Source organism: Notamacropus eugenii, chromosome 2, assembly GCF_028372415.1.
Source record: "Notamacropus eugenii isolate mMacEug1 chromosome 2, mMacEug1.pri_v2, whole genome shotgun sequence".
Classification (NCBI taxonomy): Eukaryota; Metazoa; Chordata; class Mammalia; order Diprotodontia; family Macropodidae; genus Notamacropus; species Notamacropus eugenii.
Window position 1 is genome coordinate 458,907,099 of NC_092873.1, and position 25,932 is coordinate 458,933,030.

The following is a 25,932-nucleotide window of genomic DNA, read 5'->3' on the forward strand; positions in this document are numbered from 1 at the left end:
TGTGTATATATATATGTGTGTGTGTGTATGAAATATCTAAAGAGTAGTATACAACAGTCATACAAAATGCAAACTGATGCACAAAACCAAATTTCTAAGTGCCGAAAGGAAGAAAATAGATGGATAATCTGTCAGGTGGAGTTAATCAGAAAAGAGTTTTCAAAATTTATACATTTGGAGTCATTTTTTAAAAGGCTTAAGACACAGACTGATGAAGAGGATACCATTCCAAGTTGAAAAAAATAGCATGTGTGAGATGATTATACACAGGAACAAGCAATTCATAAATGGAGGGGGTAGGGAGATAAACAGAGAAGTCATTATAACATTGATAAAAGAAAGGTGCCATAGTGGAAAGGAATGAAAGATTTTAGAAGATACAATCAGAATGAATGATTAGGCATTTGACATAATCCCTTCAATGTTAAGCTGAGGAATTTAGACTATGTACAATGGATAAAAGAAAGACACTGTGTATTTTTGAAAAGAGAAATCATTTCATGAAAACTATTGATGAGAATTTTTTCTGGCAGTTCAATGTAAAATACTTTAGAATGAGAAAAAAAATGAAAGACTACCTAAAAGGTAGGTGTAGTAGTATTAGTATTAATGTAGTATTAATGAATACTTTAATAGAGGGGAGAATCTAATTTTCTAGATGCTTATTTACTTAAAGCCAAAGTAATGCTATGTATTGAAATTTTCCTTTATTTCAAGAACAATACAAGCAGGGACTGTAGGAATTTACATTAAACTGGTAATATCTAAACTTCATAAGTTTTGGATTATTCACTTTTAGGGGGAGATAATTGAAAGAAATTAGTTGATTACCCTATGGACAATAAGTTAATTTTTCTTGGCTCTACAAGAAGCTGTTTTGATTTTTTTGTATATTTACCTAGTAATTCTTTTGCATGTAGTCTAAGTTTTATATGTTACATAAAGAAAGAAATGGGTTTTCATGGTTGCCAGTTCAGAAAAGCCACCATTGCCTATTGACAGAGTAATCAGATAGGACACATTGTCTTTATTTCAAGTCTCAAAACTTACCATGGACACTTAATTTAACTGACTGACTCACATTCCCTGCAATATTTGTGGCAACACAAAGATACATTCCACTGTCTGAAACACGTGTCTCAGTGATTTTCATTGATCCCGAAGGAAGGAAGATGTGTCTGTAAAAGAGGAAGCATACATACTTTAAAAGAATAAGTACAATCAAACCTTCTTAATACTCTCCTGTGAAATCCTGACAATTTCAGTGGCATGGAAACTATATCCCATCTGTCATAAGCTTTCTGCATAGCTTAAAAAGGAAAGGGGAACATAATTATCTATTTAATTTTGGTCTGTTGAGGTTGTCTTTGCCTGAATTTTTTTTTCAAATGAATTCAATACACACATAAAAGCTTACTAGTGCAAGTCGCTGTCCTTGGTTCTGGATAGAAAGACTAAAATGAAACTTTCTAGTTCTAAAGGAGATCAAGTTATAAAGAACAGGATAAAATATGTAACTGGATAATATAATACAAAATAGAGAATGAAATAAGAAAATTAGAAATTAAAGGAGCCCAGGAAAATTTGAGGTGGGGATGAGGAACAATGGGGAGAACAGAGAAGACTTCAGGCAGTTGATTGAATCTTGAAGAAATCTCAGGGGAACGGGAGAGTGGCCTCTGCAAGTTGGAAGACGAAGAAATTTGCTGTTGATTTGAGTCCTTACTTGATTGTATTAAAGTGAGGATCAGTGTTAATTATGACAGCATGTGTGTCACAATTAAAGGCCAGTCAGGTAACCCTTCAGTTCAGTGAAGTCAAATTCAAATAGGACCATTAAATCATACATATGGATCTTTTCAGGCTGTGTAATGACTAAGAAGACCATAATTTAACATTATTTTTGTTCTATTGTATTCTTACTTATTTTGTTAAGTACTTCTCAATTACATTTTAATCTGGTTCAGGTCACACAGTGGAGTGGGGTCCCCAGACACCATGTTGACACTTCTGTTTTAGTCTATTACTTCAATGTCTTAATTTGTAAAAGATGATCTAGAAAGCTAATAAGTGGAAAATCCTACAAATGAAAGAGTGTATTGTGTATTATTCCTGTGGAGCTAATGGCTTTTCAGCTTTAAATATAACAAAATCCCACAGGTACTCTTCAATAAAAGTGTAACAGGGACCTATCCAGGGCACGCCCATCCTCAGGGCATAGGCAATGTATTCTGCTTACTGCCATAAGTAGAAAGAGATGGGGACTACTTCAGGAGAGGTATAATGAAATGTAATTGAAAAGCCGAGACCCATGATTTGGAGTATGTGAAGACATTCTATATAAAACTGGCTCCAGAACCATTCAGTTTGGAGGCAAATGGAGAAGGCTGTGCATTTTCTGAGAATGAGGCTCCATTGGCCAGACTTCCATTATAACAGGAGTTAACTTTATGAAAGGCACAGAGGTGGGAGAGTATTTGGTTTATGTAACAACCCTTAAACTTGAATAAAATAAAGAATAAGGTATGTGTTCTCTGTAAAATCCCATTTCCTAATTAGTTCCCCAAATGACAAGATTTGAATCATTAAAAAAGTTTTTTAAAGCAGAGAAAACCAGGGAAAAGCAGTATCTCAGAATTTCTGTTTTCACAGGACACAATTCACATCCAATCTTATTACCTGGGAGAGAATGGGGAGATGAGTTGTGTTTCTCTGGCCCATGTAATTGTGGGTGGAGGCAGGCTTTTCACCTCACATGGAAGTGTGACATCTTCACCTGCTGTGACTGAGATCTCTATTGGCTTATCCTGTGTTAGTCCTTGTTGATCCCCTGACACTCTGGGCCTTACTAAAATACACATTTTGTTTATTTAAAAAGGAAAATAAATATATTTAAAATTAAACAAAAGAAAACATACATCACTTACCACAAATATGGTGAGAGGAAACATGTTACAATGGAAAGGGTACTGGGCTTTGAAAACTTAAGAGACACCTGAGTTTGATTTCTACTTCTGATAATAATTATAATTGATTGGCTAAAATCGGAAATACAAAGGAAGACAATAATAGTCCCTCAAGTACTTTACATTGCATAACCATTGTCAAGTGTTTTTAGTGTCTTTAAGTCTCTGTTTCTTCATCTTTAAATATTATAACTAAATAAGCAAATAAAACAACTAAATAAAATAGATCTATTAATCTTATGTATATGAGCACTCCCTCCAATGATGTATTCCATGGATGCAACCTAATCCTGACTATCTATCCTAGGCGATTCTTATCCACATCTACCCATTAATGTGCTAAAGTTTTTGCCAATATTTTAATAATCTCTCACTCTTACTGTATGTCTGCAGCTTCTTTTTCAATCATGAATTTTTAGGATGACATCCTTTACGATGCTTCTCCTGTACAATTCCTTGTATATAATATGTTGCTACCTACTCAAGCCAACCATTTATTTATCCCTCCATTGGTCTCTGAATAATCTTCAATTTCCTACCCAATATTTTAGTGAGATTACTGTGATTAAATGCTTCATTTAAATATTTAAAAACCTATCTATGTCATGGGAAATAGGGTGGATGTATGAATAATTTATTATTCAGTCAATTTGATCAATGTAGCTAGCTAAGCAGATGACTTTCTATTTTATTACACTTTTTAACTGAGAGATACAAAATATAATAATTAATAGGTCACAATAGTCAACGAATAACTTTTCAGCAGGAGTCATGTTTCTTTGTGTGTAAGTATTTCACCATAAACAATACAAAACAAGCAATTGTCTCTGATTTCTATTCAGCATAAATTTTTCAATATGCATCTCCTTTTTGCTTTACATTTTTCTATTTAATGAGTAATTTCATACTTTAATTTCCTATTAATGTTGGGATAGTTTATTTGTATTTTATATTAGTGTGAATAGCAATGAAGCCAATTTGCCTGATCAGGAACAAAGGTGATGGAGTAATGTGTAAGAAGACTGAAAAGGTAGGAAGGAGTAAGGTTTTGAAGAGATTTAAATGCCAAATGAGAAGTTTATATTTTATCTTCAAGGTAATAGGGAGCCACTGCAGTTTATTAAGTATGTGAGTGAGTGTATGTGGGTGTGTACCATGATGAGGCATCAGTGTAGGAATTTATGAATAATAACACCTGTAGTATTTTACCACTCTGAGTTTAGAGAATGAAGTAAAATAGTATATGTAAAGCTACTTATAAAATTTAAAAGGCAGAAGAAGGAATAAGCATTTTTTAAATGCTTACTATGGGCTAGACGCTCTGCAAAGTGTTTAACAATATCTCCTTTGATCCTCACCACAACTCTGGGAAGTAGGTACTATTGGAATTTCCTTTGTACAGCTGAGGAAACTGAGGCAGACAGACATTAAGTAACTTGCCCAAGGTCACAAAGGTAGTGTCAAAGGCTAGATTTGGACCCAGGTCTTCCTGACTGCAGACCCAATGCTCCATCTACTGCTCCACATAGCTTCCTCTAGGCAGTTTAAAGTGCCATAGAAATGTCAGCTATTTTTTTAATTAAATAATTAAAACTTGCAAAACTTGATGTGCAAAGAGACTTTATATAGCCCCAAATTTCAAGGGTCATCTAATGGTTTCCAGACATTTTAAATGAGGAATATGGAAAAAATGATAGGAAGGCAATTAGAAGGCTTCTCACTTTTTTTCTTTAGTACAAGGATTAAGAGAAGGTCAGCTGAAATGCAGTCTTAAAGTAAGCCATCTGCAAAAGTAGCCCTCCAGGGCACAACTCTAACCCAAGACATAACTGCGGTTTGGCTGGCTAATACTTTTAACTAACTGGTATTACTGAACAAGGATTGGGTGTAATGAGCATATTATTCTGAGAAAACATAATAAAATTTTCCATGCGCTTATATACTTTCCCCGCTTAAAACCAAAATCACAGTTGGGTAGAGTTGCCCTTATATGAGATTTTAGTTGGCAGAAAGATTACATTTTTGGGAAAAAGTAAGGCTTACTTTAGGGGTACAGACTTGGGGTAAGGTTATGTAAGGGAAAGCTGTGTGTTTTGGCAAAGATAGACGATGTCAATGAAAAACATTCTTCAAATAGGCTCTTACCATAAACTGTCAGTTGAACTTTTCTTTTGGCATATCCCGCTGCATTGGTGGCAGTGCAGACATATTCGCCACTTTCCTCACCTCCTGGTGACACTATATATAAACTGCCATCTAATGCTGCAGAAAATTTAGCATTGCTGGGAGAAATCAGTTCTCCTTTCTACAAAATAGAATAAAGATCAACGAATGTGTAAACACGTGTTTAGACAATAGAAACATGACACTATCTGGGAGAAAACAAAAAATAGGTAACCTTCTATTTCTAAAGAATATATAACTTCAACTATGTTAACAAAAATACTCCTTCTGTTAAAGAACAGAAATTTAAAGGCAAAGAAAAGTATCAGGTTACTTCATTACATGGAATTCAAGGTATTGCCAAGACTTTTCTTTCCTTATCTACCAAGGAAAAATGGAAAAAAAAGAAGAGAAGGTAGATCAGTTTAGTTCAAGGACACCGAATGGGGGAGCAAGAGAAATAGGTCTTAGGAATGGCTTTGCTACCTGAACGTTATGTTTCAATTTATTGTTGTATATCAAATACAAATAACAACATGTGTTCTTCATGTCACGGATTTTAAAAGTGTGAAATGAAATTTTATATTAAAATATTTAAGCTCTATATACTAAATGGACACAATAAATTTTTATTTGATGCTTTCCCTCTGTTTTTATGGAAGACTGGCTCTGTTAAATCCATATACTGATGTCTCATCATGGTGTGGATGTGCCCTTTTCTTTTCAAATGATGTTTATGCAATGCAAAACAATAGATCCTATTAAGGTGGAAAGGCTTCCACTGGAGTTTAGCAGATGGATTCTATGTCAGTTATTAGAAGACTAGTCTAAGTCTGGAAAATTTCCAAATGTATGGTCACTAGGTGATGGGGTTTTTTTCTTGGCAACATCAAGTTATGAGTACTATCTATGTCGTCATAAGGGTGTTAATATCTATATCAGGGGAAGAATACACTGCCATCAGTGAAGTTGTAGTGAAGCAACATTATCTAATCTACTATTAAAGGTCCAAGGTACAGAGTAACAGTATTTCTTCTAAGTAAAATGAGATGCTTACCTTGGACCAGACAATAGCTGGTTTGGGAACTCCACTTGCTTTGCATGGTAAACTTACAGGGACACCTTCAATTGTGCTGAATATCTGTTGTCCGTGCTGAATAATTGGTAGAACTAAAAAGAAAACCAAATGTCAAATTTGGCATGGCTCAATAGTCAGTCCTGTCTATCTACTCCTTTAAACTTCATAGATTCTGTTTCATATTAAAATTATTACAGTTTTTAGAAAGTTTGAAAAGCCTAGCAGGGAAATAGCTTCTGAGAAAGATAGTACAAGTTAGTATGCTGAGTCAATGGCCAATAGACAATGATTAATTGACTTTCTCAAGAACCTCATAAAAATTATTAAAATTTAATTATGTAGCGGGCCTGAGTTGAACCTCATGAGAATAACCATAGGGCAGGAAGAAAGCAAGATGGAAAAGTCATTTCCTCATACAACTTTAAGAAAGAAATACATCTTAAGAAGGCTTGAGGGAGCAGGGTAGGTTCAGCCAGTGAAAGAACAGATAGAAGATGTTGTTTTGGAGGAAATGCAAGATGGCAGGTGTTGCTGACTTGTTGAGTAGAGGAAAGAGAATGAAGACTGGGAAGGTAGGAAGGGGCCAGGTTCTTTCCTTCAAACACTAACTGGTTATTATTCACATGTTCCATCTTCTTTTTCTGATCTTTGTCCTGGCAGTCCCCCAGTTCTAGAATGTTATTCTTCTTACTTCTGCTTTTTAGAATCTCACTAATTCTTTCAAGGCTCAGACCAAGGGCCAAAGAGAGCACACATTCTCTTATATCATCAATAAAATGACTGGAACCCAGTTACAGAAAGATGGACCATATTTAATCATAAAAAATAAGGGGGAGAACTCTCATTTTTTAAACAAAGTTACAACTTTAAAGACATATTTAGCTTAGAAAATGAAATATATTTTCCTAAAATATTTCAAGAATAGACTTTGAAGGAATGCAGTAGGTGATAAAAGGAATGATGGACTACTCCCCAGAGAAAGAAATAACGAAGTTGCAGAATGAATTCTTGGTAATTCTTGAGAATTGCCAACTTAGCTGGTATAACAATTCATGATAGTTAAGTAAGCCATTTTACCAAATAAATACTGAGTCTGAGAAATGAAGATGAAATAGAGAATTGAGGCAATTGTTTTAATAACTGAGGAAATTTGGACATTGATAAAACTTCCCCTAAATTATTCAGAAAAAAACTGTCTCTATCAGCCAAATTTATTAAGTAATCGTTCAACATTTCATCTTACTTTGTACTTGCATACATCTGCTAATTCATTCCTTCAACTACTATATACTGAGGATATACATTATTTGTAAGGCACAGACATCTCATGACTGGGCAACTGTAAGAATGGTGATAAATATAATTAAGGAAAATTGAGAAACCTGAAAAATCTGCTTAGGCAAGTACCAGCGTGGTACCTACATGATTGATGTAAATGAAAAAGCCAGTCATGAGAATGCTTTGGAGATTCAAGGCACTAATTCCAAATCCATTGGGTTAGTACCTTGTATTTTAAACTAATTGACTTGTTCAACTGGCTGGCCTAAAATGTGTTATTAAAGGAGACAGAACATTTCTTGATTTGGAGAATTTTGACAATAACAGAGGATCATTTATTTGTAATGGTGAATAGGTGCCTTGTACTGACAAGTGGGACACTTGATCTCAATATACAGATCACATTTACCTTGTAGTTCGTGCGTGGATTGATCTTTTGCATAAATACAACAAAGCAATATCAAGGCATTTGTTTATTGTGTCAAGCACTTTTAGAAATTAATTGATTCATTATAATCATCAATATTATCACATCCAGAGGAACATCGATTTAAAGAAAGGGAGAGATTAGAATAGTAACTCCCAGTTGATGGAGAAGGATGAGGAACTGCTAACCCTCAAGATGTTTTTGTTCAGTTGGGCAGTTTGCAGACCAAAAAGGTTAGAAAGCCACTAAACTCATGGTCCCTTTGAGATCCTTTAAATTATAACAACACCAATCTATAGATATTTCACTGTTCAAAGAAGAAAGAATAAACTATATATGAGAGAATATACTTCTATTTTTTAAATTGTATGCTAAAGTTAACACAATGGTAAGAAAATTATCCTGTTGGTATCCCCTCTTGATTTTTTAAGTTGTGTAATTTTAATGTCTTCTTGATGTCCTTTTCTTTTTTTGAATCTCTAGCACCACCCATTTTCTCACTCCAAACAAACCAACACATTGGCCGTGTCTAAAATGAATGTCTCATCCTGTACATCTAGTCCATCATTTCTCTGCCAAGAGTCAGGAGACACATAAGGTCATTTCCCAGCTTGTCATTCTAATATTTTCAAAGTATTTTATTTTTCAACTGGCAGTATAAAAGATGTCATCAGACAGATGTATTCACCAAAAATATATTTTTTAAAAATAATGAGCTAGTCACACAGCAAATGATGAACTGCCTGGATGCTGCAGTGTTGTGAAGAGATCTAGAAGGACCCTAGCACAATGGAGAGACTCCCTCTGGAACAGTGATACGCATACATGGACTATAGTCACGCAAGATGGGTAAGGATGGGATAACAGATCTATGATAGCAACTGAATATTTTTTAGCCAATGGACTATCTTGTCTTAAGCTATTTAGTTCCAGTCTGGCCCTCCTCCAGAGCTATTTTCCATTAACTTGGTAAGTGTTTCTAATCTCAAAAGAGGCAATCTAATTCCTCAAATAATTACAAGACAGTCACTTATAAATGAGATACAACAGGTCAACCATTGGCAGGAATAAATAGAAAAAGATGTTCCATCATTTAAACAAATCAGTGACCTTTAAAATGTTTAACATTCATGAGGATTGTATATGTGTAGCAAGCAGTAGTGACCACATGAAAAGTTCAGACTATCTCTGGAAGACCAGGAGGTCATTCTTAAGGACAAGCTTATTGCACAATCAGCAAGGGAAAGGCAATTTTGGAAAGTATAAAGTGTTCAGCTTGCCTGAAATCACAATATATTTTCAAACATTCTCTCTTTCTCTGAGTTGTGTTCCCTTTTATCAATTAAGAAACTACTTACACAAGCACTTGGCAAGCAGGAGTTGCCAACTCCCCCTAGCATTTTTATTTTCTTAATAGAAAAGGGGAGTCTGGAAAAGTCATTAATCATTGTAGGTTTTTAAAAAAATTAAAATAAAGATTCCTATAAGAATAAAAACAATGCAAATTTATTTCAAAACTTTAGGAAGAGATTAGTTTGGTATTTGCTTTAATTTAACCTATAATATCCATGTTTTAGCAACAATTTCTGGCAAAGATTTCACTGAATAGACTTCTTACCATACACATTGACATCGGTAGTTTTATTGTGAGCTCCAGCAACATTACTTGCCACGCAGGTATATTCCCCTCCATCTTGAAGGCGAACTCTTTCAAGGTGAAGGCTCCCATCACTGCGAATACTGATATAGGGATTTGGAATCAACTTAAAGAGAAAAGAAGAGGGTCATTTTAAGAAATAAAGTCAAGCACATGCCAAGTCCTAAACTTTAGACATTGTTTTCATCAGGTATTAGGGAAGTTAAAAAAATCAAGAAATCTTTTAAAATCTTTTTTGTTTTCTGCTTCAAAAAATTTTTAAAAGAAAAATGCTGCATATAAGAGAAAACCAATAGACAGTGCAAAGGCAGTTACAACTGTATTAATAATGAGAAGCCTCACAAGTAATCTCCATTAACATTTATCAGACAGTCAAGTTTCACACTTCTGTATATTTATTACCTATCATCCAATTCTACTTAAGAAAAAGACAGACTTGGCTTGAAGATGTTCTTTCCTACACAGAAGATCTTATTACCTTGACACAAGCAGATTATATTTGTATTTTGGCAAACTATGGGCCAGCGGTTCTTAGGCAGTCATTCTGGCAAACGGATGGTCACTTAATCATCAGTACTGGACCTGAAGTCAGGAGTGGTGTAGGCTCAAATCTCGCCTCACATATACATTTACTCTTTGGGTGACTAGAGGTAAATTACTTAACCTTTCTTGGTCTATTTCTTCCTATATAGATGAGACTGCAGATGTGTAGTTATATAGTGCACTAGAACAAGTGTTGAGCCTGCAGTCAGGGAGAGATGAGTTCAAATATAACCTCACAAACTTACTGGCTGTATAATTGAGTAAACCATTCTATAGAGCAATTTGGAACTATGTCCAAAGGCTATAAAACCATGCATACCCTTTTGTTGGGACTGGAAGCTCAATTCCGTGTGGACAGTCTCGGGCAGGTAAAAGTGGGACTTCTAAATCTTAGAGTCTTACGAGGCCCTCCATGAACAGCGGGGGTTCGAGAAGGTCAGACTGAGCTAGCTCGGCTAGCTCGGGTATTTCCGCCTCTCCCCCGGAGATACCTGATGGGTGGAGTCTCCCTGCCCTCGAGGTCGTCCCGGATTGGAGCACACCTAGTTACCTAACAGCATGGTATTGAGATGCAAACTGTGTGGCTGAAGATTAAGTAGGATTAAGGAAGCCAGAAAGCTCTCTCTTAGCACGTGTGGAGCCAAAGAGAAAAGTAGGGCTCCGCTTCTTTTCTTTCCTCTCTCCCCTCCCCCTCTCTCCCCGCTTGTACTTCTACTTCCAATCCCTTAAGCTTAGCCTCCTTAGGAAATCTCCCCCTCTTCCTCCTAAGGAAGACCTCCCCCTGGACTTGTAACCGATTCCCTGGAATAAAGCTCAACCCCTGTTCGACTCTGGAACATCCTTTCTCTCATATGTGCATCCGGCGTGGCCAGCCGAAGACCTGGGACAGGTAGGAAAGACTCGGGTAGCCCAATACAGGCCTCTAGGCTTGGCACCCTTTGATATGGCAATACTGTTACTAAGTCTGTATCCCATAAGAGATTAAAAAACAAGAAAGTAAAAGGACTTATATATACAAATATATTTATAGCAGCTCTTTTCTGGGGGTACAGAATTGGAAATTGAGGGGATGCTTATCAATTAGGGAATGACTAAATAAGTTACGGTATGGAATTGTGATGGAATATTATTGTAGTATAAGAAATGATGAGCAGGATGCTCTCAGAAAAACCTAGAAAGACTTACATGGGTTGATATAAGGTGAAAGGTAATGGGCACAAAGTAACAGCAATATTGTAAGATGATCAGCTGTGAATGATTTATCTGTTCTCAGCAATAGCAATGACCCATGACAATCCTGAAGGATTTAGGATGAAAAATGCTTTCTATACCCACAGAAAGAAGTGATGGTGTCTGAGTGAAGATTGAAACAACTTCTTTTTCTTTTTTCACTTTATTTTTCTTGAGTTTTTTATCTATATTTTCTTTCACAACTTGACTATTATGAATATATTCTGCATGACTACACATATATAATCTATATGGAATTGCTTGCCTTCTCAATGAGGGGAGTGGGGAGAAAGGAAGGGAGAGAATTTGGAACTAAAAGTTTTGAACACAAATGTTAAAAATTGTTGTTTACACATAACTGGGGGAAAATGAAATACTAAATAGATACAAAAAAGGGGGAAAATAATCCAGCCAAAATCAATGGTGAAATTTAATATATTCAATCTTGTAAAAATCATGCAAAGGACAAATTTTCTTCCTCAGTGACCTGTTTATCCCTTCCATCTCCCAACACAAATCACACACTGTTTAAATATATTCACTTGATAATGTTTTTGGCAACTTGTGAAATGTAATTTATAGTATGTTTATCAGATATTCTTTAATTTTTCAATCGAAAGAACACTCTTACCATAGCTGAGTTCTTCAGCCATCGACGTTCCGGAATGGGATTTCCAGCCAACAAGATGCAAGGCAAAGTTAGCTGCTGCCCTTCAATTACGTTGGCTACAGCAGGGCTGATTCCAATGAGTGGAGCAACTGAATGCAAGAGAGAATTTGTTACATTTAATTAGGCCTCGTCCACAATAATAAGTTACCTATATCCTATCTGAAAGCTCTAATTAAAGTAGTGCTTTACGGTGTGTAAAATGCTATATGCCTGTTACCTCTTTTGATTTTCACAACAACTCTGCAGGTTAGGTGCTATTATCAGCTCCATTTTACAGCATTTAAGTCCAGCTCCAAATCGTCTGGTATCTACTATAAGAACCCAATAACTAAAACCCAAGACTTCTGATTAAACATCTACTATGTGTCAGGCATTTTACACATATTAGCTCATAATTACCTCAGGAGGCAGGTGCCGTTATTATCATCTGCATTTTATGGTTGAGGAAACCGGGACAAACAGAGTTTAAGTGACTTGCCCAAGATTACATGGCTAGTAAGTGTCTAAGGACAAATTTGGACTCAAGGTCCTCCTGATTCCAAGCTCAACACTCTACCCTTTGTGCACCTAGCTGCCTAAATGAGTATCCTTAAAGACTCTGCCTTAGTGTTTCTCTCTGTCTCTCTCTCTCTCTCTCTCTCTGTCTCTCTCTGTCTTTCTCTTTCTCTCTTTCTCTGTTTCTTTCTGTCTCTCTCTCTCTCTCCCTCTGCCTCTCTCCTGTGTCTTTCTCTCCCCACTTCCAAGATATAATCATAACCACTGTGCACATGGCTCCTGCCTTTATGTACTCTGATATCTTCTCTAAGCTCCAGCCTCATATTGCCAACTCTCTGCTGGAAACTTCCACCCTCATGTGGGTCACCTCTGCTTAGGGTTACCTACTGAGTGTACCTTTGCAGAAAATGGAAAGCTGCAGGGCAGCACACACATTATGTTTCCCTGTGCTGCCATTTAAGCTAATCACCCTTGACTTGACCTAAGACCCTGAGTCCTTAGTTGTATAATCAGAAGTGAACGGATTCAAATCTTAGCCAGGGACAAAGTTACTACTTAACCTCTGTGCCTCAGTTTTCTCAGTTTAAATGAGAAGATTTATTCTCACTGTTGCTGTAGTTCTATGAAATAAGGAAAAAAATCTTTTTATACAAAAAAAAAAAAAGATGAGCCCACAGACATATCTAATCATAACAGAAATGGAGTGCTGCCATTAAGATGTAAAAGATACACAAGTGGATTGTTCATACAAACAACTGAAGTTCTGAAAATTCAGAGATGCCCTGTTATCAGAAGGATGACCAGAGCCTTCTTACCAAGTCCTGTCACTGTTATGGTCGCTTGTGCCTGGATCTTTCCAAACTGGTTCTCAGCTTCACAAACATAAGTGCCTTTATCGCTGGCCCACAAATCTAAAATGGAAATAAAGGAATAGCTTTGTGCAAAAGTATTTCCAAGGACCAAAACATTTAACTCAATTTTACTATTTCAGGAAGACTTTCAGAGAAAATGCAGCTGCCTACTTCTTAGAATTTAAATGCTTAAGTTCTACCATCTTTCTGCTTTTTCATGAACATCGCTTGAATAACACATACAGTAAACCTAGTCTACATCTACTATTCAAAATAAAAATAACCAGAACAAAGGAAAATCTCAATCAATCATCTTCCTAATTAGTCCACACAATATGAACTTTGAGTTAATTTTAAAACTGACTCTTGGCATAACTGTTGAAAAAGTAAAAATATATGACTGGCAATTATATTGAACTCTTTCCAACCATTTCCTTTTGTCAGTGGCCTTGTTGCTTCTCTAGCTTCTGAGGCTACACAGTTTGTTTGGGTTTATCTTTGACTCTTCCCTCTTCTCTCTTGCATTTGTCCAATCTGTCACTGAATGCTACTAAAATTTATCGCTTTCTCATAATTTTGGATATTACCATTTCTCTTTAGATATTTATAATGTTTGACCTGGAGTTATGATTAACTTTTAACTGACAATCAGCTTTGCCTTATAAAAATCCAGAAAAACCACTTTCATCATGATATCATCATACTGCTCCATATCCTATAATGGCTCCTTATTGCCCATCACATCAAGTACTTACTACTCTGTGACCCTCTCTGATCTGATCTATCTTCCTTTCCCAAATGAATTTCCCACTTTTTTTATACACACATCCATCATTCTAGATGGGACTACCTTCTCGGAGTTCACCGCAACGGTAGGTAGGTCCTTTTTGCTGGTATTATGCCCCCTTCCTGACATGTTCTCTTTTCTCTAGCACGTCTTTCTAAATACTACCCTTCCTTCATGAAACTACAAAATCATATTAACGCAGAGTTGGAAGGAACCTTAAGTGTTTCTTAATTTAATCCAAATGTTAAAATGTATTTCTGCTTCAATATACCCAACACACAGTTAATTCAGCTTTTGCTTGAAGACCTTCATTAAGAGGATATGCACCAGCTGGGTATTTCAGAGATAGGGTATTTCATTTTTGAATAACACCAGTTCTTAGGATGCTTTTTCTGTCATGCAACCAAAATCAAGGGTCAGCTCAAATACTACCTCTCCTGTGAAGACTAGTCCCTGACTAATCCACATGTTAATTATCCCTTTCACCAAATTTCTAGTATGGTCAGCACCTCACAATTTAGCACTTCATTTTTCTTTAATCATATCATGTACAGTAATTTTATCTCGTTAAATAGACTACAAGTGTTTTTGAGAACAGGGTCTCTGACACGTATTTCTTTTTTCCTATCCACCATAGCATGTGGTAGACTTGGTAAAATATTTGTTGATTGAGTTAACTCACTTTATGTTTGGATTTTAGTAGCTCATTGAGGACTCTAGAAAATCCTAAGTTCTTAATTGTAGGCAGTGTGCCAAAATATTTACACCAGGGGTCAGCAAACTACAACGAGTAGGTCAGCCCTCTGGCTAAGTATTGTTTCTACATTTTTAAATAAAATTTTAGTGCTTTAAAAATGTTAAAAAAAAAATTCTTGGCTCAAGGACCTGGGCAGATTTGGTTCTTTGGCCTTATTCTGCTCTCCCCCTGATCTATAAAAAAAGTAAAAAAAATTAGCTAGTAATCCAAACATTTTGCCTTCTTAGTGCTTTCAAATATTTGTTGGAAAATGGAATGCATTTTAATAAACACTCAAAATGTACTGATTTTTGATGCAATGAAAAGTTAACATGTAGATAATCAGAAAGTTTACTTTAAAATAGGATATTTTTGCTTCAGATAGCCATTGCCCATAATCCAAGGTTTCCATATTGGTTTTCAGAATGCTTGTCTATAAAACTTAAGGTTTTATAGATAAAAATAAAAGCTAAATGAAATAATTTTCAATAACACTTTGTGGTTTTCTGACACAATTAGTTCAAAGCTGACAAATAGGATGAAATTCACTGATCCACTTATTATTGTTGTGACCCTGAGATGTCTTATTATATTATTCTGCTATAGCAAATCCAGAGGGATAAAAATGTCAAATACCTTCCTAGGAGGAGCTGATGGTTAATTCAACATGGTGATGCTAAATTGGTATGTCAACAAAATATTATTTATTAGTTGTGTCCTATACCCTTTAACTCTGATATAGTTAAAATATCTGCATAAACCACATACTGAAAAGCATATGTACTTATATCAATGTGTATATAGATGTGCATATTCATTTAATTTAACCTACTGATAATAGAGAGGGATCCTGTTCTTAGTTGAGTGATGGCACTGACTGCAAAGGATCTTGAGAAAAGAGGCATGTTGTCCAGTCGTCGCCATTTGACTTTTGGTTCTGGGTATCCCTGAACATAGCAAGGTAATGTCACATTTGAACCGATTTCCATGGATATATCACTAGGCTCCTGTATAAAATTTGGGGAAGCTAAAAGAAAGATAAATTTATTAAAAATAGAGAAATATTATAATATTCATGTCCCTTTAATAAATGTTTTCTTATTCAGTCTTTTAACTGAATTTATATGTAATTTTTCCAGAGATATTTATCTATTTAGTTGCAAGTCCTGCAACACAGAAAAAGTGAATATTTCTATCCTTATCTTACAAATTAAAAGTTAAATTGTAATCTTCAGAATAACATAGATCAGTAATGTGACACCTTAAATCAAGTATCCTTTCTTCAAAGGATTATATTACTTGTTAGATAATACTGTAATGTTCTCTCTTTGACACTCATTCCGTAGAACTTATTAAAAATAATGACATTTTGGTATTAAATTAAGTAACTTCTTTGGGTAGAATTTAACTTAGAATGACTTCATTAACAAAATTTAGCATTTAAAATAAATTATGTTATAACAAATGATCACCGCATATCCTAGAAATCTTACTCCTGCTCTGAATACCATTCATTTCTCAAAACAGAAATACCCTTTTCATTTCACATTTGGATTTCAAAGAAAGATCTAAATTTAAGAATCATTAAGATGAGTAAGAATAATAGAGCATGAAGTTCATTGAAATGGGAAAAGTTAATTCTGGACACTTTAGAAAGAGAGTTAAGAAAGGATTAAGAGTATTAGTACATTAATAAACAAGTATTTATTTAATTAAGAAATGTCCCCGATGCCATTTTGTCTAGGATCTACCATAACTAGCAAATGAGTTGAAGCTTCTGCACCAGAAACATGGTGGGCATTTGCCTTTTCCCCAGCCTTCCAATAAACAAAATGTATTGAATACAGGTGAGGGATATAGCAGATACACCTTGACGAACTCAGACAAGGAATAACAAGTATGGTGGGAGCAGTCTGTAAGACCAGCTAAGTGGAATAACCAATATGTAAGAGATAGTTCACCAGCAATAATATATGAAATATTTAGCACTATGGATTATGGTGCATATAATCTGTTAATCTGGGGGGAAGAGAAGAGGGTGTTTCCTTGGCAAAGAGCAAGGGAATGTACATTAAGAGGTCAAAAGACACTGACAATTGCATAAATTTAAGCATTGTAAGAGGCTTGTTTCTCTCAAGATTTTGAGATAAGCATAGAATAAACACCAAACTTCCTAGTATCCTGTGACAACAAGCTGTGAAGTGGAAATGAAGATTCCAGATGAAAATGCACAGTATCTAATGCACAAACTTTGGAGCCATGTCATGCTATATATGTTCCTGTTGAACTGGAAGTCCTCTAAGATCCCCAGATTATTATCTAATGAGTCGCTGTCTAACTATCCCTTCTCCAAATCAGACTTGTGAACTTGATATTTTGAAATCAAGTATAGGGTCCAATCAAGCTATCCACAAGAATTCATCGAATACATAAATCAAGTACGTTCCTATGTACTAGGCACAGAGCTAAGCACTGAGGTTACAAAGATACAGACAAAAAGTTCTTTCCCTAATGAAGTTTAGATCTAAGAGAGGAAACAACCTGCATACACATATGCAAAATACATACAAAAGGAAAAGGTAGTTTGAAGAAACAATGTACTAGTTACAGGAAAGGATTCCTACGGAAGATGGAGGTTGTTGATTCTTAGGTTAAATATGATGACTGTTTAATTTAATTTAATAAATTACTAACAACAAAACTATTCCATTGAGTATCTACAACAGATTTCCTTAAGACAGCATTTAGTGATGACAAGTTATTGCAGTCACAATTCTTTCCCTCCCACCACCAATAAAATAGTCTTCTGTTCCAAACTTCTATCTTACGGTATCATTCAAACAGAGCAAAACCCTCCACAGGACCTGTGTCTGTGACCTTTAAAAACATAAAGATCAGGAGAAACATTTATTTCTTATCCTTCAATTAGCACATAGATAATTTATCCCAAGAGATTTTCTTCTAATTAAATAAAATGTGTGTTCCTATGTTTCTCTTGATCCTACATTTCCATTTCAAATATCTACTCAGTTTTGACCTTGGATAAAAAATGCGTAGAACTCCTCTATTTTATTTAAGGTCATTTTTCCGCCATCCACTCCAACTCTCATAGAATTATACTTAGTTTCGCCAGATGGTTTATTAACAGAAGTCATCCTTTACTTGTTGCATTTTGGAATATTGGATTCCATGTTCTCCTCCTCATTAATACGGCAGTTGTCAAATCTCATGTGATCCTTACTGTGTCTCCTTGGTTTTTGGACACTTTTTTTTGGCTACTTGTAGTATTTTTTTCTATCTAGAAGCTCTGGATTTTGATTATGACATCCCCAGGAGTTTTTAATATAGGAATTCTTTAACAGAGGTGACACATGGATTCGATTTTCACTTTGTCCTCTGATTGTAAGAGTTCTGGATTTAATAAAAATTATCTTTAATTTCTTGGGATATGGTATCTAGAATGCTATCTTCCCCCTCTGGACTCTTTCTTGCACAACTTTATAACGCCATAGGGCTTAGCAGAGTGCCTTATGCCTTAAATACACTTAATAAATATTTGTTATCAGGATTTTGTGATTTTAAAACATGATGCCATCAATTGGCTTTGTGGCTGTGTGTGTGTGTGTGTGTGTGTGTGTGTGTGTGTGTGTGTGTGTGTGTGTGTGTAGGCTTTTTCTCTAGCAATGATTTTTTTTTTACTAGGTAGAAAAGTACAAGAGCAAGGCACTCTGCAAATAAAGGTGTGAATTTTTTAGGCTTTCAATGTGTTTCTAACTGAATCCAAAATACATGCTCTTACAAAATATACACTGTGTATACAAAATATACACTGTAGCTTGATAACATGTTCAAAACGGTGTATGTATATGTATGTGTTGTGTGTCTGTATGTGTATATGTGTGTGTATGTTCCTCTACTTAGCATTATCTCAATCCATTAATATGGGATTAAACTCTCCAAAAGGGAATAAGATTGGTAAAATAGAATAGTTTTACAGACAGCCAGTCCCTTGGACCAAGCCTTAATCATCTACCTGTCTATGAAGTGGTCACTCAGTTAGCCAAACTCATCCTGTGCACTATTCTAGTTCTAGGACAGGTAACGACTGTGGTGTCATAAAAATGAAATGCCTAACAATCTTAGCATGTGTCAAGCTGAGACTGAAGGCAGATATATAATGGGGATAGAGTAGAAAACCTAGATACGAGGGATATTCAGAAACTCGAGGTCTGGGAAGAGTCATGGTAATAAACCATTTTCATTATAACCCATTTTATTGTCCCATCAGCACCGTGAGCAACAGTGAATCATAGAAACAGGGCAGAAAGCCAAGGCAAAGCTGGAAAATCACAATAGCTGACACGAAGGTGGCAATTAAATGTTTAAAAGAACCATACTTCTATTTTTTATTTGTTTCTCATAATGATCCTATGAGGTAAATGCTACAGGTGCCATTATTTTGGTCAAAGCAGTTGAATCACATTATCTACTTGGTCATCACAAAATAGGCTTTTACTGTTCTATAGGGACAATAAACAGGTTAATGTGACTGTGATGGGGAGTGTAGGTATGGCAACGACTGTTCCTAACTGTGTGAATCTACCTTTCCATTGGGAGGTGGGGGGGACTTCCTTCCTTAATCTCTTCATCTGCTATGTTTCATCCTGTACTTTCCACATAATCCTAATTCTACTTCTTCACCAAAATTAGGCACCATTTCTCTTCTTCCTCAATAAAACAAAGAAATTTGTAACAATTGTTTTTATAATAATGAGTATTTTGCCCTTACAAATCAAACAGATTACTACAAAGAGCACTAAAGGCTAAGATTCTCACTAGGATAAGAACACTTCACTAGTTGCTGACTAGAGCAAAGCAACTTTGGCCCTTGATTAATGTCATAACAGAAGTAGTCTTCATATAACGTGCTAAACAGAATTCTTTTTAACTACTGTTCTAATTGCCAAAGTGGTGGATTGAGAGATGGAAATTACTAGATACTGCTAATGAAAAATTGTCATGTAAAAGAAGGATTAGATTTACTCTGTTCCCAGAGGGCAGAACTAGGAGTAAGCAAGCGGTGAAGTATCAAAGAAGCACATTTAGGCTTGATGTCAGGAAAAACTTCCTAACATTACGGGCAATCCAAAAGAGGAGTAGGTTACTTGAGGCCAGGGACTGCACAGAGTATCTTCCTTAATACCAAATGGCATTTGGAATCTAACCAGAGGAAGCTGCTTATTTCCCATGGGAAATAGTGGGTTTCCACTCACAAGAGGTCTACAAGCAAAGGCCAGATGATGCCTTTTAGGGTATGTTATAGTGGGACTTTTTTTCAGGTATGGTTTGGACTATATAGTTACTGAGGTCCCTTCTTTCCCTGAAATTCTGTGATCCCGTGAAAGGATCCTCCCCACAATAAATAAACTGTTTTGCTCACAGTTTTATTCATTACAAAATGAAGGTTCTCAAGTACTTGGTGAAATATGGCAATGGAGATGACCAATTTGGAAAAATCAGGTTAAAAAGGACGTGCTTTCCTCTTAATGATCTGCACAATTCCAGGAAAACAATCACTGAAACAAATAAATAAAAAGCTATGGGAGGTTTGGGGGGTTTTTTTGGTTAGTTTTTGTTGTTGTTTGAAATGTGTGGCTCAGTGGATACAGCTCCTGTCCTGGAGTCAGGAAGACCTGAATTCAAATGGACACTGTGTGAACTTGGGCAAGTCACTTTAACCCTGTTTGTTCCAATTCTCTCATCTGTAAAATGAGCTGGAGAAGGAAATGGCAAACTACTCTAGTATCTTTGCTAAAAATGCCCCAAATGGGGTGGTAAAGAATGTCTTAATGCCTGTTCTTGGTAATAATTCAGATAATCATCTTACTTAACCTCCTGCTGAGTAAACATGTATATATCTTCTAGAAACCTACTACTCAACTCTCTTAACTCCCTCTGCTTGGAATACTTACTTTTGCAGGGAGAAGGCTTGATCTCATGAAACCACAAATACTTTGTTGTTTTTAAGTCATTTCAGTTGTGTCCTAACCATTCAATGGAGTATATACTATAGTTCACTTAAGATAGTACTTATTGATGACAAGTTATTGCAATCACGATTCCTCTGCCTTATTAAAAAAGGATCATTTGTTTGTTAAAGACCCCATAGGTTTAAGTCAGTAATATTGATTAATAATTGAAGATAAGTGGTATAGGAATAGTTTTTTTTAATGAAATTATGAGATTACTGGAAAATGGACTTTGATCTTCCCTTAAAACACTTCTTCTTTTGTTTATCTCAGTGATAATTAAAATAGATATTAACTATGGCAACTATCACATCACATGAGACAAACAGATTGATATAAGATTTTCTCCTTCCCAAGGGACTGAGCATATTGCTCTGAATGTACCAGACCACAAAATACTAAACCATAACCTCAGAATGAAATCCAGGGCAGTGCGGAATGCTACAAAGAAATCTCTGCCAGGTCTAACTTTGTGTTTGATATAGTCACTGTTCCTTTCCTTGGAATGACTTCATAGTCTACTAGTTCTTTTTTCAGAAGAATAAAAATTGTTGGTAACTTTCCCTGTTGACCTGAAATGGCTACAAATTAAAGCTACGGTTGGTGGGGGGGGGCGGTACGGGTGGATGGAAGTAGAAAAAAGAAAGAGAAAAAAGTTCACCACAAGAAGTAAGCAACCAAGAATTACATTAAAATTTTAAAATATAATTTGGTGTCATGGTCATAAAGTAACAGAACCACAAAACTGGTAATTGAAGAACTTAAAAGGAAAAAAATAGCCAGAATAATATAGCTAAATGCACGTTCTTCTTTCAAGTCACAAAATACCTAAATTTAAATAAAGGAGTTAGAATTCCAAATCACTCTGGCAAGCAAAGGAAGATCATTTATGCAGTACTTCAGTCTTGACACTCAATATTTCACAAGATCTTTCTCTTCAGTTCTCTTAAATACAAGGAAAAAACTAGTAATCCTTAGGTATTATTCATTCTAAGTACTAGAGCATTAATTTCACATTTCTGCATTATCTTTTAATGTTTAAAGTATGTAAGTAAATACTGGAAAAAAATTTTTCCAGACATCTTGCACAGGACTTATCTAATTCTACTACTTTTATAGAAAGTAGAGCATAAGCCAAGACATATCTAGGAGATTGAGAATGGAAGCAATCTCTGGGTATATGTAAAAAAGGAATGAGAAATTCAGAGAGAATAAGGGTTATCTTCTACTATGTTTTTCCTTTCTTTCACTTCCTATCATACCATTGGCTGCCATGTTATGCTTAAGAAGAGATCTATTCTTTCCATTAAAAACTCAAGGTAACAGGAGGGGCAGCTAGAAGGTGCAGTGGATAGAGCACCGGTGCAGAAGTCAGGAGGACCTGAGTTCAAATCTCACCTCAGACACTTGACAATCACTAGCTGTGTCACCTTGGGCAAGTCACTTAACCCCAACTGCCTCATCCTGGGTCATCTCCAGTCATCCTGATGAATATCTGGTCACTGGATTCAGATGGCTCTGGAGGAGAAGTGAGGCTGGTGACCTGCACAGCCCTCCCTCACTCAAAACAAAGTCAAGTGCAAGTCATGTCATCATTTCTCTGATGGCATGGTCTTCTTTGGCAACAAAGGATGAACACACACAAGGTAACAGTAGAGAATGATGGCTAAAGCTCAGAAGTGTTTGGCAAATGGAATGAAAGTTAATTACAGATTCTATTTGCCTAGGAGTAAGGTTAAAGCAATTGGACTTAGTGATTAAATGGAAATTTTCATTAGGGAAGTTCCTTTTCTTTTTTTTTCAACTTCCCTCATCCTTCCTTTTTTTCTCTTCTGTAGCACCAATGCAATTGAGAACTACCCTGACACATTCACCGTCACCACCAGTGCTGTGAATATTGCCTTGGTGATATACCTTCCTATTCCCTTACTTTTCTTTTCTTCCCTTTCCCTTTCCTCCATTCCTCTTTACAAACATCTCTCCCTCTTTCCTTCTTTATCCTTTCTTCCCTTCCTCTTACTTCCCTGCTTTTCCCTTTCCCTTTGCTCTCTCTCTTTCCCTTCTCTGCCCTTCCCCTTCCTCTCCATTCTTTGTGTGTTTCTGTAAGACAAAATATACACTCCTCCAATAATTCATAAAGTCAACCATAGTTTGGTAAAGTTTTTAACCTTAAAAAATTCAGCATACACATTTTAGTGCAAGATATCCAGGACTAAGAAAACTACTATAATATTCTTAAGGACAGACATCTATCCTGTGCATTTAAGTTAATGAGAACATGACCAAGGTATAGTTTAGATACTGCTTTTAGTTCCAAGAAGAACAGGCACAGATCATTTTGGCTACCACCAAGTGGCTACCACAGCATTTGAGGACCCTGCATTATCCATTGGGAGTTGGCATTAGTGAGTGGTTAGAACACTATTCTTAGAACTGAAGTGCAATAAAAGATTTGTGAAAATTAAAAGACCAAGTTGCCAACGAATAACCAGTGTTACCTCTAGTATTCCCAAAGTAGAACCCCACGTCTTACTCTAAATTCCAATGTCCAGACATATATGTTTTCAACTTTGGTGTTATAGCACATGGCTTTCGATGGCAACATTTCTGAACATCCCTCATTTAAAATGATCCTTATGTATCTACAATAGAGATCAAATCTCAGCAATGGAAATCATAACTCTTCCTTAACATCAAGGTTTCAGTTTGGTAGCCAATTATATTTCGAATTTTAATTTAACTGAACGTTGAAAAATAAGTGGCTGATTCTGAAATGTCAATGATAAGAGAACAGAGGGAAAAAATCCACCCCTTCTCTACGGACATGTACAGCATGCTTACAGCCAACATCCAAAGTTATGTGGCCAGTTGCCCTTCCGGCTTCATTGACAGCTACACAGGTGTAATCACCAGCATCCAAATCTTGGGTCTCTTGAATTTTCAGAATGCCTCGTTGTGAGTCAATATGGAGAAATGCTGAAGCTCTCAATTCAAGATCACCTAAATGGAAATATAAGGAAGGAAATTTTAAAAATGTACATTTCCCATAATTTTTATTAATCATATTTGCTCTGAGACATATTGAATGCAAAAACATTGAACAGTTTTATTACAAGAATATCTTAATATTTATATAAGAATATACATTTTCAAGATAGAAGCTGCTGAAGTGTTTTTTTGGGAAAAACACAACGCACATTCATGAACTAGTTTTTCAGACTGTATTCCTATAGGATTACCTAATCCTATAATCACAAAATCTACAAACTGGGAAACAGTAGTTAAGGAATAGTCACTGGTCCCAAAAAATTGGGGAAAAAGCTGTTGACTTCACAAACCCCATATAGAAGAAAGAAAAAAAATCTGATCTATTTACCATCTCAGGGTTGGTAAAAGGTAGACAATTTCCCTTCACTTTACCCGTTTTATTCTGCCTTATACAGTGCCAGTAGCTACTTCTAGAAGTTGTTAAGGCCAGGGGTTTGTGCTTGGCTCAAATAATACAGTGGATATTTCTGCTATTCGTTCACTATAAATATATAATGTTCAGGTACACTGTTGTTTAAGTAGGCTTTTTCATGACTCCAAAAACCTTTCAAGATGTTTTCTCAGTTCCAAATAACCATCTTTAGAATCCAATCCTTTTGTCAACTAAAGACTGACTGGATCTGTGATTGCTGGCATAAGGAATTCTGGGAAGAAACTTATTCTATTTATGCTTCATAAGTAGATTTAATAAAGATTTAATTAGAGGGGAAGCTAGGCAGCACAGTGGATAGAACACACCTGCCCTGCAATCAGGAGGACCTGAATTCAAATCCAATCTTAGATACTTATTGGCTGCGTGACCCCGAGCAAGTCACTCAACTCCAATTGCCTATCCCCCTCAAAAAATATTTAACTCCAGCACAAAGAAGTCAAAGGACTTGCCCACAATCACATAACCAGCATATTCTAGATGCTCAACTTGAACAGTCTTCTTGGCTCAGAGGCCAACTGTATTCACAATTTTGTGGCAGCCTTACCTACTTGCACAGACCATAAAAATACAGGTTCTCTTCTATGTGCATCTTAAAGGATAATAGCTAAATTTCAGGGAAGGTAGGGGGAGCACATCACAGAAAACAACTATAGTACTTTGTGGAACAAAAGCAGCCGAAGAGTATTCTCTTTTTTTAAAGAATTTTACTTATCTTCCATTGGCATGATGAGCTCTCGGTCTATGTGGCAATACTGCTCCTCTAATGTGTGTGTGTCGGGGGGAAGAAGTAAAAGGGGAGATGCAGCTCTTTGAGGGTTAATGCTTTCAAGAATGGTTTGAGAATCACTTAGAGTTACCATCTCTGTGACTTTGGATATGTCACCACAGTGGGTCTCAATTTTCTCATTTATAAAATGAGGGGTTTGGATTAGATGCTAAGGTTTCTTGAAGCACTACATTTATAATCTGAAGTATAGCTTCTACTGTGTTCTATAAATGCAAGCATTCCTTGTAACTACGAAAGGGCCCCCTGTACATTGCAGTTCTGGAAATCATGAAAGGAGCTGGCTCAGCTTCCAAATGACAAAGGGACAACTCTAGTGATTCTTCAGGTCACCAAATGGAATATTATTCAACAGATGTAAAGCAATGGGCAGATGTCTTTTTCTAAAAGAGCCTCAAATAAAAAGAAATTATATTAGAAACAGTTGTTGGTCCAAAACTAAGTATTTTTCAGCATTCCAAAAAGTAATCATCCTCTTGAGTTTGCTACTACATACCATGAGAAAATGGGGAGAAGCAAATAAAGCCGTGTCTAGGAGCCTCTGAGAAATTATCATAAATAAAAGCAGATGATGTTGACATAAACTTTCCTCCCACCATGGGAGGATGGAGTGTGACCTTGCTATTCATCAAGTTTTAAAGTATTTGCTCTTGGTACATTGTTTTTGTCTCTTACTTCTTTCCTCTGTGCTTGTATTTGGTCATCACAGGATTAAATAAAGATTTTGGTTGAGTTGTTTTTCCCCCACAAATTAAAA

The 25,932-nt window shown here is 35.9% G+C and overlaps 1 protein-coding gene across 3 annotated transcripts in view; it reads right to left on the minus strand.

Moving 5' to 3' along the window:
* The window catches only part of HMCN1 (hemicentin 1), a 487,951-nt gene that overhangs the window by 218,475 nt on the left and 243,544 nt on the right, over positions 1-25,932 (minus strand). For all 3 annotated transcript variants that reach the window (XM_072648379.1, XM_072648380.1, XM_072648381.1), the window contains exons 15-23: positions 23,752-23,910; positions 15,714-15,908; positions 13,323-13,418; positions 11,974-12,101; positions 9,531-9,675; positions 6,187-6,299; positions 5,112-5,271; positions 2,680-2,848; positions 1,051-1,178 (exon numbers count right to left, since the gene is read on the minus strand). In XM_072648379.1, coding sequence (XP_072504480.1) covers positions 1,051-1,178; positions 2,680-2,848; positions 5,112-5,271; positions 6,187-6,299; positions 9,531-9,675; positions 11,974-12,101; positions 13,323-13,418; positions 15,714-15,908; positions 23,752-23,910 — 1,293 coding nt within the window. The remainder of the gene's footprint in view (positions 1-1,050; positions 1,179-2,679; positions 2,849-5,111; positions 5,272-6,186; positions 6,300-9,530; positions 9,676-11,973; positions 12,102-13,322; positions 13,419-15,713; positions 15,909-23,751; positions 23,911-25,932) is intronic.